We start from the raw sequence: 21,973 nt of genomic DNA, 5'->3' as shown, positions 1-21,973 counted from the left end.
CCTCCTCGATGAAGAGAGAAAAGCTTACAAGATTTGGAAATCACCTTTTCAGTTTCCACAGAGCATTGCTCAGAGAATCTGGGAGAAGTAGGCTGATATAAAGAAAGGCACAACTTGGTCTGCTCAGAGTCTGTGATCTGTACTCAGCAGGGTCCTGGGATGGGGACAGATGCCAGGATTTGACTTCCTGCCTCTGTGTAACTGGGGTAGGGAAATGGTTAAGGATTCCTGGCAGCTATATGGTCAAGAGGACAAACTAATCTCTCTAGAAGTCAACAACACACAGGCACAGACGTGAATAGAGAAGTTTCAGCCTTGTGACTATAGATTTTAAAGTAACGTTACTTCTTAAAAATCCTCTCCATCCCTTCCTCCCTCCCCTTATAACCCTTTGCTAGGGGTTATAATAGCACAGAATGATGTGCTAACTCTTCTGCCACTGCAGAGTTTGCTCAGTACCTGAGCCATAGGACCTCTCCTCCCATCCTGGAGAGGTGCAGAAATAGTCCGCAACCTGCCTCCAGCTTTAGACATCTGGGGCGTTTTGAAAAATGTTTATTCTGCAATGATCACACGTTACAACTTTGTGTTGACTTGGAAGAATACAAGGAACATGCTTCCTCACAGCTTTCTCCATGTAAATGATCTTATTTTTATCAAAGGGTGGATCTTTGCCTCTAATCCTCTCTCTGCTATTGCAGCGAAAACTAAGAGTGAGCAGGACGTTACACTGGCTTTTTAGTACAACCAGGACAATTTTCCATGTAAACTGAGACTATAGGCTGTGTCACGAGCCTTTTCATGTACATCCCGTACTGCCTCTTACTGCACTTCACTAGACTATGTACTTTCTTATCGATCTAGAACAAATTTGCTGTCCACCTAAAGAGGTAGGGTGGCTTGCTTTTATTTTTCATGCAAGAATAGCTAGTATGTCCGTATTATACCTTAGGAAATGCCGACAGAGAAAAATTACTTCGGGAGTTGTATGAAGATGTCCCTGGGACCTGAGTAAACAGGACAGCCAGGTCGCAATGAGTTACTGTGTGGACTGGCAGCCCAGCATCTGCTCTGTGCTAATGCCACCGTGGACACTCTTGGGGGATGCCTCAAGGGGAGAGCTGATCCGACCTGACAGTGCTGCGGCCAAAGGGGCTAGCCGGCTCCCGCAGCCCCCGGTACCTGATCTACACGCCTCCCCCTTCTTTGGGCCGGCTCTCATTCCTCAGGGAGCTGTTTCTGCCTGCCGGGCTGGAGGGAAGCTATTTCCTTTCTTTTTTTCTGGGTTACCTTTCTACCAGTGAGCCACTTGGTTTGGTGGTGTGGGTAGGGGCAAGGATCAAGTGAGAACCAGAGTTAAAACAAAGGAAGCAGCAGGACAAAAGAGGGAGGGGGAGGAAGGGAGCAAGACCGTTATTTTCGGTGGCATTCAGCCATTATTGTTAATAACATTTCTCCCACAAAGGAGGTGTGCATGATCTTCTGTCACATACTTCGAGTGCAAATGGTGGGTTAAAGTGGAAGAAAATCTAGAGATCTGTCTTTATTCATGTCTTCATTTAATAAATCTAGTATCCTTACACCAGCAAGCCCTTGGGTGTTGGCTGTCTGATCACTGGTGAGGCCAGCCCTAAATATTACCCCTCTCTATGGCTGGTCACTTGTATATTGCCCTAGTAACACTGCCATGCTTTGTGATATTATGAAAGGTAGGGTAATTTGGGAAACTGCTAATTTGCAGCTGATAACATGAAACACTTCTTAACTCCCTAGTCAACTGCATCAGCTCTAATATCTTATGCAAGATTAACTATTGTTAGCAAAAGTAGTTATACAATACATAATTGCTACACAGCAAAGTTCATCTCATGACCTAACTGTGCAAGACTGAGTGAAATCAATGGGAACTTTAACCCCTTTTGTTTCTGACACAATTTTTCCCCACTTGTGGTGGGTCAACTAGCAATACATAAATTCAAGAAATGCTGAGCAGTCAGCAATAGAAACTTGCTGTACTTTGTTGCTTTATGCTAAATTCAGCCATCATGATTTCTGATGAAGAAATACAAAATGTAAGACAAAGTTACTGTCTTGACAAAGGATCTGGCTAGATGGACAAAAGATGCCATTTTCTGGGAACTGAGAGATGCCGTGAATACTTGAGGCTGTAAAAAAATTGTCACAGTTTATGTCTATGTGTTGTATGTGTTGGGCTGCATATGTAAGCTGGAGGAAACAAACAATACAATTGTGTAGGATTATTAGCTTATTAGTAGTCTTTCTATCCAAGCTTTGTTTGATCAAAGCTTTTAGTCCTTTTTCAGTCCTTGATCATAAAAAATTATGGAAGCCAATCAAGTTTATCATTGATAATGCTGGAATATGTGCGATTAGATCACTTTTGTTCTGCTGGGAGGCAGCAGTTGCTTCAGCTTAATTTTAGATAAAGAAGTGGCATATGAATGTCACAAGCACAATTTTAAATTAGAAGTGTTTCCTATGCCTCCAGTAGCTGAGGAGTTACAATCTGGCCAACCATAGATAACAGATATGTAGACAGACAGATGGCTAAACTTAATAATAGCTAAAATTGATAGCTTTATTGCTAAAAATAGCAAAGACTGACCCTGAGGACTCTACAGAAAGAGTGCAGCACTGAGGTATTGTAGCAAATCATACACCATTCTGTATTATCAATTAATCAGGAATTCAATATATTAAGTAACATTATGTGGCTTCTCTTAACCTCCTGAGCTCACACGCTCAGGTAGAAAGCAAAAGCTCTTAGAGAAGTAGCGATAAAGATTCTTCTGGAAAATGAATCAGCTACCAATGGGTTTGAGTGGTTAGACCTAGGGGTAAAAAAAAAGCTGATCAGCTAAAAAAAAAAAGTTTTACCATAACTCAAATAATGGGAATTTTGCCTAAATAAATAATATTGTTTTAAGGAAGGGAAAGGCAAAAAGTAGTAATTGAGCCATGTTGAAACATCTCCTTTCAACAATATCAGGTGCAAGCTTTCTGATTTGTTGTTTTAAATTCACCTTTTTTTTTTAATGTTAGGCATGATAATGTCTAATAATAATGATAACAGACATGATAATGTGCAACCGAAATGTGTGGAATCAGTTAAAAAGGTATATTTTGATAGCCTCAAACAAACTATTTTTTGTAAAGAATTCTGAAACTTTCAGGTTTCACTCCTAACTGTACCAAGGACAGTTTTCTAAACCTTCAAGAACTTCATGGACGGGCATCTCTCCCCTCTGGATAGATTCATTGTTTGGGGAAACTAGGATTTTTGGCCTTTGGTACTAGAATCAAAGGCATCTTTTCAGGGGGAAGTCTCCTTTCCCTGAAGAGTATCAGAGCTGAAATAGCTTAGCACTAATCTCCTTCAGTGGATCCCTGCCAAGGTGCTGCTGGTGTTGGTGTCATTTTGAGTGTGCTCTTCAAGTGATAGTTTCTTTAAAGAGCCTCAAAAAAGAGTCAGAAAATACATATAATGTTGCCATTTTTTAAAACCCTGCCCCCCCACTGCATGCAGGAGTGGAAACAGCTTATCTAAAAAAGATCTGAGACACAGGTAAAGCAGTCTGGTGTTAGAAAACATAGCAGTGTGTTTTGTGTTGAAGCAGAGATATATGTTAATAAAGTGGAACACAGGAAGGGGTAACATCTTGGTGTTACATGGACTTTGTTTGGGTTGTTCACCCATGGACTGTTCATGGGTGGAGAACAGCACCTGCCTGCTCGGAGATAACAGCCTATACCCCGACTGACAAATTTCTGAGGGCACCTGAGACTGTCTGTACACTTGCAGATGCTTTCTCTTTGCTGCAGCAACAGTATGCAGCCTTCCAGCAAAATACGTCCTGCAGTGTTTACTCAGGTTAATCTCTCAATGACTGAAACAGAGGAGAAATGAGGCTGATAGGGTTCGGTAAGCTGCAAAGATGTGTGGTTAAGGGAAGCATGCTCAGGCTTCTGCTGCTAGCAGAACAAGAATGGTAAGAACTATTGATGGCATTGATTTTTGAAATTGAAGTTGGCCCTGTTTATTGGGAGATGCTAAGAAGTTCAGCTGGACTTGCTTGTGAGTAAATTGATGACAAGGTGATTTGATCAAATCTTGATAACAACTTAATTTATGACAATTTGAGATGTTATAGTATCAAGTGTCCTAAAACTATTCATTCAGGAGGAAAAAAAAAATATTCAACATTTGTTTCTCTAATCCAGCAATAAAATTTTACAGGAACATTCATTTTCCTTAGAAATACAGGTTTGGTCTTACTGCATTGCTGTCAACCTGTGCAAAGAACTGCAATTTACTCTGAGATAGGATATGCAGAGGAACAACTAAGGGTCTTTTTTCAAGCTTTGGACTGTGCAGAATTTAAGATATGATTTTGCTTATAATGGTGATATCTGAAATGGTTTTTCCCTTTCATAAAAAATGTGGCATTTTGACATTTGATTTCATGCAGTGGGTGAGGACCTAAGTTCAGGCTTTGCCTTATAAGAGTACAAATAGAAATATAAATGGTTACAGGCCATATTTGAGAGAACATCTCACTCATTAGGGTTTTTCCTGTCCTAGAGTCTCTATTCTTGAGAAATTCCAAATAAAATTGTCATTGGAACTGATCTGTTTCTACCAAATATCTACTTAAAAAAAGACCTTTCCAAAAGTGAAAGATTTGGAAAAAAAAAAAAAAGTATTTTTAATATGGTCTGCTCAGCAGACCTGTTTCCTTTGCAGTCAGCTCTATACTTATCTTAAATATAACTGCAGTGAATAACAAATATTATTTTTTTTCTTACTATCCCTTTCATCAACACAGGTAAATCAGAATTAATTAGATTCAGGTAACTCTTGAGTACCTGCTGAACTGATCATATATTTCAGCTGTTGTACCTTGGCATATCTTTTCTGAAAAGGAATAGTCTTAAGAGTCTCATGGTCTTACTGAATAGTCAGCATGCCAAATAGCAAGAAAATAATCTAGTATGACTTGTGCTTAGAAAAAAGTATCCATTTACTTAAATAAATAAAGCCTCTACAAATTTACTCTTTTATGTCTTACATGAATACTGCTACAAATTTTCCTTTATGCATACATCAAACAAGCTGCCTTGAAATAGGTACAAACATCTGAAACACTATCACAATGCAGAAAATTCAAAAGAGGTTGAGGAAAAAATTACTCTGTCTAATACTTTACCACTAAGAACTCATGCGGATATAATTCAGTATGTAGGCATTTGCAAACCATGCTGTAAAACTGGTTCATTACTATAAGTAAACAGATGAACACATAACATTGCTCATATGTGTAATTTGCTTTGAAAATACTTAATGGCATAAGACAACAGTCTGGATTAACTCAAAGTAAATTTTTAAGGTAAGGAGATTTTTTTTATTCATAGAATCATAGGATAGTTTGGGTTGGAAGGGACCTTAAAGATCATCTAGTTCAAGCCTCTTCCATCAGATGGAAGCTTCCAACACCTTCCACTAGAGCAGGTTGCTCAAAGCCCCATCCAACCTGGCCTGGAACACTGCCAGGGATGGGGCATCCACAACCTCTCTGGGCAACCCGTTCCAGTGCCTTGACCACCCTTACAGTGAAGAATTTCTTCCTTACATCTAATTTAAATCTACCCTCTTTCAGTTTAAAGCCGTTACCCCTTGTCCTATCAGTACATGCCCTTGTAAAAAGTCCCTCTCCAGCTTTCTTGTAGGCCCCCTTTGGGTACTGGAAGGCTGCTATAAGGTCTCCCTGGAGCTGAACAACCCCAACTCTCTCAGCCTGACTTCATAGGATAGGTGCTTCAGCCTCTATAAATTTGAAAATTATTCTCTATAAAATCATTCTCAATGAAAATTATTCTCTGTAAATTTGAAAAATTAATGAAAAATACAGTAAGAATTGTAAAATTCCTCCACAGTTAGGTTTTCACTGAGTTTGCTGACAAAATGTTATGTAGAAGCCATTTTTTCCAATTTTTTAAAAAACGTGATGCTAGAATCTAGGCAGGGCTTCAACAGACAGTTTAACATTTCCTGACAGTTCATGTATCCACCTCCTCAATTGACTTCAACAGCTGTTAAGGGCAGTCTTTCAGAAGGGCCTTTGAATAAGTATCTCCACAGCCTTCAGCACTGCAGCAGATCATTAGGAGGACTAACCATCAGCAAAAGACCTTAAGGTTTCTAGATTTTTAACTGTAGGAGAGCCCACTTTGGCTGCCGTGACCCAGGGAGACTCCATGCCTCCATAGTGGACACCCCAGGGCTTCCATGGTCTTTCACTCCAGATTACTCCATGATTTAGATGCTCAGTTATACACCCTTTTCACCGAAGATTTAAGAAATTAACTTTTCATTTGTATTTAACCACCCCTAGATTTTAAAGACATAAAATCATCTAAAAAAAAAAAAAAAAAAAAAAGTGTCTGTCAGGTCTACAACACTCTACTTCTATTACCCTTCACACTCCTTGAATCAAGGAGATTTGTATGATCAGATCCTGCAGTCTTGTGGAGCACATTGACTTGGATCATATAGTCACAGAATGTGAGCTGAATGCATGTAAGTCTAGGATTAGAGATTCTGCATCAGAAGTTTGTTTAGATTATTTGCAGTACATAAATATAAGTGCATGGAATGAGTACCAAAATAAGAAAAAAATGCAGAAAAATAAATAAGTGGATCCTCATGGGAAAAGAAAAAGAAAGTAGAAGCAATCATAATTAAAATGAAAATAAAAAATGCTTACTTCTAAATTACATTACTGAAAACACATCTTGAAAACAATATTTTGGCTTCTCATGTGAAGCATGAAAGAGAGCAGCCAAGTAAACATGGCAATATAATTAATATATTAAAAAAAATATTGCTGCAGCATCTATTCCCAGGGAAATTTGGTTTGCATATATTTAAAACCCGTAGGTTTAATAAACAAAAAAAAGGAAAGAAGCAGAAACAGAACACAAGATTTAGAAATAATGACTATTCAATAACCACAAACCATATAGACTGAAAAAAAAAAAAAGGAAAAAGAATTTACCTTTTTTATTGCTTTGCCTATCAGGTGATCTCCAACTGGTATCAGAACTCCTCCAAAGATAGCCAACACAGCACCGATGACAGCCCCGGTGAGGAGCCCACAGTTTCTGTTACAGACCATTCCTCTCCTATGTCAGGATGCAGGTAGACAATGTAAAAATGTCCTTGCTGTAAGGCTTGAGGTTTTTTTCTCGCTTGTTGGTCCTGACAGACTCACTGATCTTCCTGAGAGAAGCTGCTAATATAAGGAGAGAGTGGATAAAAATCACATTCCAAAGCTCAAAGTACAAAGTGCATGAGGTGAAGCAGGTAGGAAGATTACATGTCAAAACCAGCCAGACAGTGACAGCCAGTGCCAAAAAAAAAAAAAAGTTGCATGTGCTTTTGGCAAGCTAGTTAACTTGTTACATATTATTAACTTTTTTTATTCCAATTCTTTAAAAGACTGATAAGTCTAGCCTTAGTTGCACTAGTTTCACTAGTCTTTGTTTTGTTTTGTTTTGTTTTTGGCTCAGTTGCATTAGGTCAAACTGACATAATTACTACTCAGATGACACTCTTCCTGAGGCAAGCACCTTCTCTAAAATCTCTCCGTGCCAAAGGAGGAGGCTATAGCCTTCTGCAGTTAAGGCAGCCTGCAAATGCCCATGGCTCCCACTTCAGGCAAAACCAGGAGTTTACACCTCTAGCGTGAGCTACCCAGGCTGTTTCTGCATTATGCCAGTAAAGAAGTCCTCAAGGTTCATCAGCACCTTGGTGGGAATGCCAGCCTCTAATGGGAGGCACCTACGAAAAGCCCGTCTTTCCAGATCTCTGGCAGTCCACAGTCTACTACAGAAGGGATAAAACTTTGTTTCAGGCACTTCATGACAAAGACATGGCTAGATTTTCCTTTTAGAGCTGCATTCTTACCATCTCCTAGTTTCATCAATCCCAGCTGCCTTACAGAAAGGCAGATTTCTTAAAGTGAGTCTGGATTTTGATCTTTGAAAGATGTAGCACCTTATATTTCAAGATCATTCAGTCTCAGAAAAAGAAATATGTCTGCAATTACTCATTGGAAAACAACAGTTGCTGGTAATATATGCTAACATATCTTGATATCTGGCCCCTAGTGAAAGGTGTTGTAAAGAAAATCAGAATGATACCAGTGCTGAGAGATATGGTAAAACATAACCTCCCAGTGATACTTTTTCCTATTTGTTACTGTTTATGAATAACTGAGACAAAGAGCTGCCCAATTTGCAATTTATTCTTGCTCAGGAATTAATCACATCCACGGAATTTGCAAGTTTGTTACTTGCTTTAGACCTCCAGCTAACACAAAATCTGCTGTTATCTATTTTAGATGTCATTGTCCATATCCTTTTTATTCTTACCAATTTCTGTTTGTTAACATGTTGTGATCATCTCTAAATCAATTTTAAAGCAGGTATTGGCTGCAGAGTTAATTACGCATTCAAAGCCAAACACAGAGAGAGAAGGAAAACAGAAAGATGAAGTGGAAGAACAACTCAGTCTGAATTCCCAGATTGCTCATGAGGATTAAAGGGCTAAAAAATATCCATGGATTTCTAAATAGTAAAGCAAGTGTAGGAATAGCATGTGTTTTATTTTTGTAAACGCAGTTATAAGGTCCTTTCATTAAAAAAAGGACACATACAGCATGCATTGACATATAAGGTATCATGGTCAGCAGGCTGGTGATGTGTCCTCCTATGTCCTACCAAACTCACAATTATATCATGTCCATATGTAAGCCCAGACTGCTCTTTTTATCTGCATTGGAAACCTACCTTTTGCCTGCTCTTGCACTAGCAGCAGTTTCTGGCTCCCTTGCCGTTAACAATGACTATTTCTGTACATTTGAGCTCATTTGGTATTTTAATCGATTCTCTGTGGACATTTGGAAGCAGAATAACCAAAAGACTACTTGCAATCTCAGAACAATATCCTTCCTATAAAAGTCAGCCCATCCATCCACCTGCCACCAGGCCATTCCTTGCGGTTCCCACATCAAAACTTTACCCTTTGATTGCTTTACCTGCACACCCAAGGGACCAAGTCCCTTTTGCTAGGGACTGAGAAGAGTCTCTTTACAGCTGTAAACCTGGCTTTTCTGCTGGAGCAGGTACACCTAATTTGAACTGCAGGTTTACTTAGTTGCTTGCCTCTCTACCAGCTCTGCTACTCTGTGCCTTTGCAAGAACAGCAATAGAAACTCATCAAAGGGGTAACATTAAGAAAAAAAATCCATTTCCCCAGACTTTTCATGCAACTTGTTGCACTTTTCACAAACGTAACTAAAAGACGACTTGACTGAGTTATAAAAACACCAAGTTATTAAAGGCTCTTTGACGTAGCGGATGGATGCATAATGTCGCTAACAGCAAACTTCAAAGCAAACTCAAGTTAGAAATTCAGTGGACCTGGAGAACTTTTAAGTGAAAGTCACTAGGACCAACCCTCATGTCTTTGTAGATATGTTCAGATCAAGATCTTCACTCTGTCAAAAGCAGAACCGTAATACGGCTGTGCAACTCATTGGATAAGTGGTGTGGGAATTTAAAAATCTGACTGTTGTTACACATTGTAGCAAATCTAAGAAGCAGAAATTCTCAGTGAAATCAAATTCTGAAAAGTACATATTTCAAGTTGATTTCCCCCCCCCAATGCTATCTATTCTAGCAGATTTTTTTTTAAAAGTGTGGAAATACACATTTTACAATTTAAATGGAAATACCTCTTCCATAAGTGTTTAAAGAGGGCTTTTAGATATTGTCAGACTTTTTTCCTTGGCTTGCATAGTGAAGCTTCTCAAAATCAACACATATACACCTTCCACTGAAATACATTTCCATGTAAGTTTCTACAAGTTTTTTCCAATGGATTTATTGTGTGTTAGGCAGACTAGGTATCTAGCACTAGCAATAACCAGCTAGAAAGCAACTGGCTGATAACAACTTGTGTCTATTCCAAGATTTTGCAAATTGTAAAATATTCACCCTTCTCCCACCAAATGCAATGCAATAGCAGCCTAGACACATCTCAATTTATGCAATTTAAATTATCCATTACACAACTGCAATGAAGAGCACTCACAACGTAACACTCAGTTTCACATAGAAGTCAACAAGCTATTCTCACCTATCACAACTGAATGTAAAATATGAAGATTAAAGTAGAAACTTCCAATAAGAATGCACCTGTGTCTGGGAACTCATATTCAAGGGAAAATTATTTACCTTAAGCAGAACAGAAAATACCATAACAAAATGAGATATTGTCTATGTGACTATAGTATCATTTCAACTTATATTTGACTACAGGATTAATAAGAATATTCACCCCATTCCAGAGTCTTGGGTATCTACTTTTTAATATTGTTTCAAATGACCTTAATAGAATATTGACAATAGAAATGATCCATTCAAATCTCTGAAAAGACAGTTTATAAGCAACTGAATAGGAGGAAAGATGCAAAAAGTTATTAAACTTTTTCTTCCCTACTTAACTTATGCTTCTGTACATGCTAGTTTAAAGCAAGCCCTTATAAAAATCAAAAAAATATTATCTTTATTTTCTTAATGATTTCTCTAGCTCTAACAGTGATTTTTAAACTTTGCATGACAAGGCATTACTTCAGTTCTGACAAAGGATTAGATTTATTGCTGCAAATGAGAGCCCCCAACTACATGGGGAAGAAGCAATGTGTGTAGTGAAAATTAAAATGGGTTTTGAAAACTCCTGTTAAGAGTTTCAACCCAAAAAACATGTTGTTTCTTTAAACATAATTCCAGTTTCTCCAAGGTCAGATGGTGTGATTAAAAATCCTGACTTTATTAAGAGATACATTTGAAGGGAAGAGATTATTTCTACTTTTTTTTTTTTTTGTCTTTGACATACTTTGAAATTATAGTTTTGAGCTTTTTATCTGCAATAGTAAATGCTACAAATATCACTTTAAAAAGATGCATTTTTTATAAATTCACATGATTCCAGAACTGTAGTTTCAAGAATATTAAATATCAGAAGACAGAATGCAAATGGGAAAGCCAGCAATACTGAACATAAAATACCATTGCTAACACAGTAATGAAGCATTTCACTAATACATGTAACATTTCACTGTTTTTTGCAAACAGCTTTGCAAAATCCTGCCATTATATTTTATATTACAGATAAATATTTTCAAGATTTCCACCAACTGATTTTAAAAGTATTCCTGAGAAAAAACCCTTTGATTTTAAATGTTGTAGCATATGACTCACCTTGAATAAGGGCAACTGACTTTTCAGCTGAACATACAAGTACTTAACACATGACTTGCATCAAGTTACGAGAAGACAAGCAGCTAAATCTCCCCACCGAGCACATAGGCTCTAAACTCTGAGGGAGTGTTTATATATTCGAAGAGACGTCAGTTCCCTGTTTATCTTTTTGCCAGCAGAAAAAATTAAGTTGTATTGGTGCTGGGGGGGGGGGGGGGGGGGGGTTATTTTTGCAGTCTGACTAAAAGCCACTACCTACATCTCGTGGTAATATACTTAGCCGCTGCAATCTTTGTCAAATTTTGATCCAAGTGAGTCAAAGGTCAAGGAGACAAAAGGGTAACTTATTTGGCTCCTGGTCACTTCTCTAATGTCCATTTGCTTTAAAATTGCTCATATTAGCAAGTTATGACTAACCAGTTCCTGACAGCTTCTTTAAGATACAGAATAGTTTCAAATATTCTTTGCTATATAGCATGCTCTGCTGTATAAATAAAGCCTTACTACTGCAGTCATCCTCTACCAAAATACAGGCTAAAGGCCTTTGCAGCTTAATCATTGTGATAGTATATTTTCAAGTAATAAAAATAAGGAAATGTCAGAATATTTTTTAAAGGGATTTTCCTTCACAGGTTGGATTACAACATTTCCTCACAAAGTAAGAGGAACTGCAAGTTCATTGAACATCATCCCAGAAGCTTTTTTTTTTAATGTATCTAAAAAGCAGTTATTTTTACAGTGACATCTGTGTAGACCAAAGTGTCACCCCAGCACAATGTATACTAATAATTTGCAATAATCAGTTTGGGAAGCTTTTGCACAAATATTTTTTAAATACCTCCTCATCCCAGGTGAATTAAATGAATGAATTATTTTAAAAGATTCTTCTGGCAGCAGCAAGAGGAAATGGTTTATATTTGGCTTATTTAATTATAGAAGAGAAAGTACTCCCAAAAATAGATTCTTAGGTCCAGACTTTCAGGGTATGGCACTGAATAGTTTGTGATCCATACGTTTAGTATTTTCTGTGTGGTTTGACTGATTGTTTACTGTTCTGGTTTTGATATTGCCCTACCTGAAAGTTAAGCTTCTGTGGAAGAAGCTCCTTTCTTCTAATCTACTTCTGCTAAACAAATCTGAGGTGGATGAAGATTAACAAAATTGAGGTTTTATCTCCTAGTAGTGAAAGCAGGGGTGAAAGTGAGCCTGGTCCTTTGAAAGCAACCTGTAGGACAGTCTGTACGAGGCTTACTGCCAGGGAAAGTTGGTGACCCTGACTAACTCCAGTTTCACCTCCTTGAGAAGTGGAGTAAAATTGCTTTCCTCTATTCTTTAATTAAAGAGTGGAGTTTAACTGCTGAAAGAAGTAGTCCTCCACACTATGGTTCATATGCACTACTTTTATGAATATTATCCTTAATTATTGCTATTGGATATCTCCTCGTAGGATGCTGTCCTGGGGATGCTCTTGTTCGGGATCCCCCAGCTTTCCTCCCAGGCTGCACTGACTTCTTCACTGCTGCTTTGTCTCTTCTAAGGGGAAGTAATTCCAGTCAATCACACCTGCCCATGGACATGTTCCCTACCATGCTCATTTTCTCCATTAGCAGTGTATGGGATTCAGCGTGCACCATCCATAAGGGAGGAAGATATCTACTACTGTCTTTTTGTTGGAATCTTAAAGGCACTAATGCAGATGTAATGAAGCTCAGTTTTCAACATATACATGCTGAGTTGTATCAGCTGATTTTGTAACTTATGATATCTTATTAACGTCCTGTATAAGCAAAATCTCTTCTAGCAGGCAGTGCTTGGCAGTGAAATGAGGACTGCCAGGTTGAACTGCAGGAACCAGCTAAAAGGATTTGAATCTGAGAGAGAAGTTGTGCACTTTTGGATGTCAGTCATCTCTGTTTCTTAAAAACAAACCAAACCATAAGTACTCAATGGTCTTTCTGTGTACTCTGGCTTCATATCAGAGTTCAGAGGTTGTAGGGGAGAAAATACAGAGACGCACAGCAACAGAACAACGACAGAAAAAGCAAAAAAATATGTACTTCATTGGAGTCCCCATTGTTGTGACAACAGGCAAACTGCCCCGCAAGGAGAAACTGTCAAGAAACAGAAGTAGTGTAAATGACACTCACGTGCTTGCTGAAGACATAGAAAACTGTGGGAAGCGGAAAAAGATAAATGCAGTTGCTAACTCTAAATGAAGTTCACCCACATTTCCTAGAATAAACATATTACTGACGAGAAAATGCTGAAGAGATGAGTGTGATTCCTGGCTTTTCTAGACATCTCATAGCAGAGCCTTTTGGAAATCACTTTCCTTGGGGTGCTTTCTAAACACAGAGGGAACAAATGAGGAAAGATATCATCTTTCTATATGCCCTGAGATTCCTAAACACTCAATGCCTCCCCCCTTTTTTTTTTACGTTAAGATCCCTTCCATCAGGGGATGACGTACCTTAATGGTACATATAATTTGAATTTTGAGGATGCCTACATAAACGTTCCCATATTCCTGTAGGAATTCTCTGATGTACAGTACAGCACAGCATGACTTTATATTCCCGTGTTTCCACAGTCATGGCACTCACAGAGTTTTTCTTCACCTGCCTATTATGAAACTTGTAAAAACTAATCTTAACATTAATCCCTTGCCAGATGTGGAGATGTTAGCAAATGCCAGCTGAGGTTAGCAAGCAAATTAGAAAAATCGAGGAAACGCCTGTCTATACTTTTGCACCCTCTGAATTTTTCAGACACTAACCTTTATAAAAAACAAACCAAAACAAAACCAACCTTCTAGTTGTTAGGTAAAGTGCCAAGCCCTGGGCAGAAGATGAGGTTAATGTTCTCACCATTCAAAATGATTTTCTATAATCTTTTGGGTATTCTTCCTACTTTGAAATAAAGGTGTGAGGAATTATGTTTACCTCCTTTCTATTGTAAGTAAAAGCACAGATTTATTGTTTATCTGGCTTATTCTATTAACATCATCTTATGTGGCTTCTACACTCCCTACCCAAAATCCTGTTGCCATCACTCAGTTGTCCTGTGGCTTCTCCACAGTTAAGTCCTACAAGAAGGGTTGTATCTTGCTCAGCAGTGAAAGATGTAAAGCATTCAGAAAACCTACAAAAAATAAGAACATGTGGCTCCTGTCCCCAAATAAGCTCTTTCTGATTCAACACACTCATGTTCACTCATGTGCGCTTAGTTCTACTGAGGAGGAGAATGACAAAGATGAATCATCTACAGAAGAAAATGTGCAATATGCCACCAGCTGGAGGAGACTTCTGCCCCTCCACATGTCTTGGAGATAGTGGAAGGTGTTCCTTTATAGGGAGTGAAATTTTGTATTCATGAAAGGTAGTTTGACTTCCTGTGGAAATGAAAACCTTCTGTGTATCATGTCATCACACAATACATAAGAAGCAGCAGCACATGAGCTATCCACCCGGACCAACCTCAACAATTTACTTCACTTCCATTGCAGAAGAGCCTCCTCTAGCGAACATGGCCTATCTTCAAGTACTGCCTATAAAGAATTTGAATATATAACACCCAAATTATAAAAATAATAATATAGAACTAATATTTTCTTCCTCAATTATATGTTCACTGTCTTTGTCTCAGCTACCCTCACTGTGACTGCTATTTTGTACCACCTCATTTTCCAAAAGCCACACGATAGAACAGAGTTAAACAGCAGGAGTGGTCACCTCACTTTAAAAGAAGGAAGTATCAAGATATTTCAGTTGTTTCAGTTTTGCTTTTAATATCTTATCTCTAAGGACCTAAAAGAAAAGAAAGACATAGCTTCAAAGCAATAATGCTTTTCTTGTTTAAAGTGAATTACAAATATTTGTTGCAAATAACTTTATCCAGGTAAAAGTAAGCATCTGGCCTAAGGAAGATGAATTGGTTTCCTCTCCTCTCAATGGAGAGGTATGAGCACATCCATGGACTCATCCCATCTACCTTAAATGCTTATCTTAGACAAGGACGTATCATATCCTTTGGAGGGACTGATGTCTCTCTTCTAACTGCAGAGGATCTAAATGACTCATTTAAATTAGACATCTAACTTTTAGAAGGTTAGTGTTAGAACAGTTCCACTCAAACTCCCCCAAAAGGTCCTTCAGTTCCTCCCCTCATCAGTGCACCGTATCAACAATACCAGGACAACTATAAAAGGTTCTGGTAAGTGCAAACAAGCTATGAAGCAAGAAGAAAACGCAATGAGAAAACTTCAAAATATTTACCGCCTGACAATAATGGAAAGTTTGGCCAAAGATTGCAGACGTGGTGTAGCATTTTTTTGCCCACCTCGCATCACAGACTTTTACTGCAGATGTGTTGGCCTTCAAAGCTTTCCATTGTATGCCCTGGGACATATTCCAACCACTCATATCAAGCAGACTTTGGATCCCTGAAAAAAGATCCTCCTAAACAAGCATTAATACCTGATTTCTCATCACAAGAACTTGGAAGACTCATTCCAAACTGCTGTGTACCTCCTTCATTACCCACTAAAGAGTCCCAGCTGTAGTTTTCCCAGCTCTGTGAAGTGTTAGGACCTAAGGTGCAGTCCCTTGTGATTCTCAGCGTGTTCTGATGATACGGAAAACATCCTAAAATACCATTGGCTCAAACCAACTTGGCAGCAGTACGGTGGAAACAGCGTGATATATTTGGCTCCTGCCAGTGATGAGTTTCTCTGTCAAACTGTAACTAGGTTCTTTAGGGGAAAAGTGGGTGATGGAAGACCCAGCAGCTGCTTCGATTCATTTTTTTTCCCAGTGTCCTGGTTTCAGCAGGGATAGAGTTAACTGTCTTCCTAGTCGCTGGTACAGTGCTGTGTTTTGAGTTCAGTATGCGAAGAATGTTGATAACACTGATGTTTTCAGTTGTTGCTCAGTAGTGTTTAGACTACAGTCAAGGATTTTTCAGCTTCTCATGGCCAGCCAGGCCACAAGAAGCTGGCACAGGACACAGCCAGGGCACCTGACCCAAACTGGCCAACGGTGTATTCCATACCATGCGACGTCCCATCTAGTATAGGAACTGGGAAGTGGGGGCAGGGAATCGCCGCTCGGGGACTGGCTGGGTGTCGGTCGGCGGGTGGTGAGCAATTGCCCTGCGCATCATTTGTACATTCCAATCCTTTTATTACTACTGTTGTCATTTCATTAGTGTTATCATTATCATTATTAGTTTCTTCTTTTCTGTTCTATTAAACCGTTCTTATCTCAACCCAGGAGTTTTACTTCTTTTCCTGATTTTCTCCCCCATTCCACTGGATGGGGGGGGAGTGAGTGAGCGGCTGCGTGGTGATTAGTTGCTGGCTGGGGTTAAACCACAACACCCAGAAAATATAGATTCTGAGCTTTTCTTCACTGATTGTGGCATGCATAAACCACTGCCTTTCTCAGTCCTCAAAATCACTTTTAAAATTTATTTTCAAGTGATTTTAGCACAGGAATCAGGTGAAGAAAGCACAAGAGAGGCAGGGATAGAGCGGACTTTGATTCTTCCACTCCTGTGGGTTCACGTGAGAGTCACTCAGAACGTAGATAGGAAGGAACTTCGCAGAACTGAACCCAATACAGAAACTGTAATATAATAACTTAGGCTTCTAAGTGAGTCTGAAGCAGCAAAGAGCTATAAAAATCTGTTACCTAAAGGGCTGGGTCAGTCTATTAATGCTCGAGACGTTTCTCACTGAAACCTAAGGAGGGCACAGAGAGGAGGCTCCAATGGTAGGGAAGAAAAATTTTGAAAGCAGATGACTTTTGAAAGTCAAGAGAAATTTAATAAATCTTGTCCCTACTTGGATATATTCCACTTCTTGCAAAACTCTTCTCCTTGGCTCAGGAGTCACAGAATAATGGGGAAATTCAAAACTCCTTCACTGGTGCAATACCTGGTTGAGAAATAGTCACCATAATGAATCATCCCAGACAATGGCAGTGGCTTTGATGAATGACTGGGTAGTCCTTATGGTTAGCTTTTGCCTACCAGCTACACCATAATTTTGTCTGTGTAATAAGTAAGAACAACATAGGTACAGGGGATTTTTCCGATTAATGAAGACGTAAGTTTAAGATTAACTTTTGACATCTTTTTCTTTCAGTTCTCATGTTCCAGACCTGGAGACATGTCCTTGGTCTGAGCAACATGCAGAAGATCTTCCCCGGGATTTCAGTTCAGCCTCAGACACGAGGTATAAAAGCCACACCATGAGCCTACTGCCAGAAAAAAACCCTGCTCTTCATCAGGCCAGCACAAGAAGAAAGCTTTACTTAACCAACTGCATGGCGTAGGACAGTTGTCCAGCCCCACTTTGAGAATCAGAATCAGTGGTTGGGACAGTACCAGGGGATCCAGGCCTCTGCCAGCACGACATATGTTTTCTACCAAAAGAAAGGGTGACATAGGAAATATCTGGAGAATTAATACAGGCCAAAGCCCTTTCTGATTAAGCTTTCTCCCTCGAGAGGAAATCCAGAAACTACAGCAGTGGTGGCACAGAGTTAATAGAAATGCTCTCAGAAAAGCAGATTTTCCCCTCCAGCTGGCAGCAGAGGTGCAGACCATGTGGGTCTTGCCTACCAGGCTGGGTGAGGAAGGAATACTCAGACAGTTTCAAGAAAATGTGCACCAACTGCCGTGGAGTTTTTCACCTTTTATAGCCTTTCCCTATGGATCTGGTGAGCAAGGTTTTATTTAAACTACTCTATTATAAAAAAACTTTGTCATACAAATTTTCTTATACCAAAGGATGCCTTTTCTCTTCTTTACTCTAAGTGCTAATGTGCTACTCTTGTGTGTATGGCAAAAAAGGATTTTTCTCCTTTTTTCATATTTCTCTTGAGAAGATAGATACTTAATTACTACAATGAAAGCATAAAACATAGATTGTGCACACACAAAAAAACACCAAAACTGAAAAATAAAATCACCCTTGCCACAAGAGATACCTTGGCAGCAGCTGAAGATCTAAAGAGATTAGGAAAATTTGTGTAGCATTATTGCATATTAAGAAACATTAACAACTATGAAAAACAGAGCAGTTGAAAAAGTACTAGCAGCGATTTCTGTGCACTAGCAGTAAATGAAGTAGGCAACTAATAGATAACCTGAAGATATCAGATCATGTAATTTTCTGATGCTAAGATAAGGCAGTATTCTTTCAGATGAAACCACATTACAGGAATATGTATATAACTATCAGTTACACAAAAAGCAGCTCCAAAATAAAATAATTTAACTGAAAAAAACCTATATTTCTGATCATCTTCCTGGTTGTGCCAATTACATAAATGCTTCTGAAGTCTCACTTGAGGACAGAAAAAAATCCCCTCAAAATAGACAGCTACAGACTACACACTTTTATGAATAGGACATTTTTGCCAAGTTAAAAAAAAAAATCATTGAATTAATATCATAGTTATTGTATCAGTTGGATCAGGTATTGAATCAGATCACTAGCACAAGTTACTAGTATTTATACGACTATGCTATATTTATTGAGTTGATCTCAGGACTTCCATATAAAAAGTAATTTAATATATGTTACATCAGCATCTTCATTGGACATGAATTACAATTTTAAATCTACACAGAAATACACATATATGCTTTTTCCTATAATTAAGAATTACTACAGTATTTTCAGATGTTTGTTTATAACACACTCATAAACCATATGCATTTTATGACCAGCTATACACTTGATATTTCTCTTCATTCATATTTATTTTTGATAATAAATGTATATAATCCTTTATATAATAGACCTTTATATATAAGATAATCATTTACAGACAAATGATTCTATACACTTGTTACAGTGTAAAACATGACTACACTCATTTTTAATTGCAATGTACAGTGAAATATTAGCGATATATTAAATATTATCAAGATACTAATATGCAAGTGAAATAATTTGATTATCAGCATATTTACTCTTTCTAAATTTCAGTGAATGGTCTCTTCTTAGAGTTATAAACAGTCAAGAAATAGGGGCTGAATGGCATACCTGTCTTTGCTTTTAATAATTCTGGCATGTAAGAGCATTTGTTAGCAATGGGATGCACTAGTACAGTCACAAGAAACGAATACAATGTCCAGCTGTGTGCTGAGAAACTACATTTAGTCCAGGAGCAGGGTCACGTACCTGTATGGAGGGAGAGCTGTTCTCACTGCTTTTGCCACCAGGAACTGGAGAGTTGCAGAAGAGCCTGCTAAGTTAATTTCTTATTCACAGGAAAACCAAGCTGCTGTAACAACCCAGTAGCAACCCTGGCTGCCCAGTGCCCTACGAGTCACTTGGTGTTTCATCAGCCACAAAAAGAAATAGAATGTTGCACAGACGTTTAAACACCTTGGTAGCTAAACTGGCTCAAGTGATAAGGAATTACAAGACCTCTGAGCCAAAGGTAATACTCTTTCACACTTGCACTTTGCAAGAAAGACCAGCAGTAAGAAATCCTTCCAACCCAGACTCTGCCTCTGATCTCTTTACCCTCTGCAACAGCCCAGCACTTGTAGGCAATGTATCAGGTCCCTGTTGCCGATCCAGAACAAGCTTAACTGAACTCGCTCTTTGCAATAACTCTTTGCAAACACAGTCTAATCCCAGTTAATCCTCACAACACGCGGGAAGCCAGGTAAGGAGTTTCATACTAGAGATAACTCTTCATATTTGGGCTTATTATACTTATTTACACAAAGTACAGAGACAGGTCAGAATGAGGGCTCACAGCTGTGAATACAGCTGTTCAAATTGATGGGACTCTTTCTAATGATTTCCACAGGCTTTGATTCAGAATTTTGTTGTCTAAATGAACCTCTGAGCCAAGTGACAGTGTTCTTGCTTCCTCTGCCTGTCCTTTTGGATGTTTGCTAGATCTTTTTATCGTAGCAGTGATGAACTGCTTTAAATACTTTTTAAAAACTATTAGAGTTTTAAGCACTGTATTATTTTTTTATTTGACCAGCAGATTGAGGCACCTCCTTCCAGTTACAGCAAATAGCATCAGTGAGCAGCCTGTCTGCCAAGGCCTTTCATAGTTAAGATAAAAGCTGTCCCAGAGGGTTAACAGGACCCCGAGGTGAGTCAGTATGACAGGAGCTGTAAAGCTACAGCACACATGTACTAACTCAAGAGACATCCCATGGCATAAGCCTCTTTGCCGGGCTTTCTATGCAGTTTCTCCACCTCTAAAGTTAGACAGAAAATGAAGCTAGCAGGGAAAGGAAGGAAACAAAAATATTCCTTAAATTTCCATTAATCTGGATATTTTCTGACCTGTCCTCTTATGTAAGTGCTGTTGTTCTACCTTTGGTTTTCTTGGAGTCCCATTGATTGCTTCCTGTGTGGCTTTCACATCTGCAGCCTCCAGCTTGTTGCCAGACTTCCCTTCTGCCTTCCTTTCTACATGTGCTTCCTTTTACTCCTGTTCCCTTACCCAACAATCTCCTCCCTCCTCCAGCTCTCTGTCTCTCCTACCTTCCACCCTATCATCTCAGCAGTCACTCCTCCATCAGGCATCTCCTCCGGTCTGTCTCCTCCCCCATTGAATTATCCTCTAGTTTTTTCCCCACTTCCAGAATTTACAGCTTCACACCAATTCTGTTCTTGTCCCCTGCCATTATATTTTCGATTTGTATTTCTCAAAATCTCCCATGATACTTTTTTCTTTCTTCTCCTCCTTCCCTTCTTCTCCCTCTCCCTGAAGTCCTGGTATATAACCTTCTTGCGTTATCAGTTAATCAAAAAGCTGATTTCAACCGAAAACCAGATTTATCAGTGCTCTTTGGTACACAAAAGAATCTTACCTGAAAAGGTTAATTATAAATAATAATTAAGTTTGGTACCTTAATCCTGTAATGTGTTCTTGTTTGTGTTCCTTCCTAAAGCCTCAGAACAGTAAAGCCCATGGTACTCCTGCCCATTATCTTTTCCCTGCCCAGCTGACATTCAGCACTCTTTCTGAAGTCCTCCCACTCCTGAGAAAATGAATATTGAACAGCTTCACCCATACACAAAGAAGCAGCCGTGCCAGGTAGGGAAAAGTAAACCTCATCCTTGACTTACCTGCACCAGAACTGGGAGGATCTGAGATGAGGCTGGGAACTTCTTTGACTGCAGGGTCAGACAGGTTCAGTGGTCGAGCAGGCTTATTGGGCTATCAAAACCAGTGCTGTGCCTTTCCTTCCACCCTGCAACAGCTAGAAAGGAAATAGGATGTATCCTTCACCTCTTTCTCGTGCTTTGAGAAGTCAGGGCACTCGTTAGTGTTTAGCGTTTAAAAACAATCCTTAAAATTACATAGGATAAAGATTACAGAATTGTAAACGTGCCATCACAACATGAAACACCCAGGCATGTTTGTGGCGGAGTGCACACCCTCCCTATAATTATACTCAGGCTTGTCCGATTTAGGCAAAAAGTAACAATAGTCACTTATCAGGTTCCCAAAATGGTATTGGAGAGGATTCAGCAGGACACTCCCAAGACTTTCTGGGTAGTAACAGCCACAGGATTACAGACATAGAAACGCTCAGCTTCTTGCAACCACTTCTTCCACGCTGCACTCTGCTCTGT

General features: G+C 39.0%; 1 protein-coding gene across 3 annotated transcripts in view; it reads right to left on the bottom strand.

Annotated features, from left to right (window-relative positions):
* Positions 1 to 19,555, bottom strand: part of CD36 (CD36 molecule (thrombospondin receptor)) — a 35,638-nt gene extending 16,083 nt beyond the window's left edge. For 2 of the 3 annotated variants that reach the window (XM_010580938.1, XM_010580939.1), the window contains exons 1-2: positions 19,541 to 19,555; positions 7,077 to 7,310 (exon numbers count right to left, since the gene is read on the bottom strand). In XM_010580938.1, coding sequence (XP_010579240.1) covers positions 7,077 to 7,196 — 120 coding nt within the window. In that variant the 5' untranslated portion in view covers positions 7,197 to 7,310; positions 19,541 to 19,555. Of the gene's footprint in view, positions 1 to 7,076; positions 7,311 to 11,346; positions 11,451 to 19,540 lie in introns of those variants that run through there. The other variant, XM_010580936.1, reaches the window with a different exon arrangement.
* Between the last annotated feature and the right edge of the window lie 2,418 nt (positions 19,556 to 21,973).

Source organism: Haliaeetus leucocephalus, unplaced genomic scaffold (genome assembly GCF_000737465.1).
Source record: "Haliaeetus leucocephalus isolate CR32 unplaced genomic scaffold, Haliaeetus_leucocephalus-4.0 Scaffold751, whole genome shotgun sequence".
NCBI classification, from domain to species: Eukaryota; Metazoa; Chordata; class Aves; order Accipitriformes; family Accipitridae; genus Haliaeetus; species Haliaeetus leucocephalus.
Note: the sequence above shows the minus strand (reverse complement) of the source record. Positions and strands in the feature narration are given on the sequence as shown.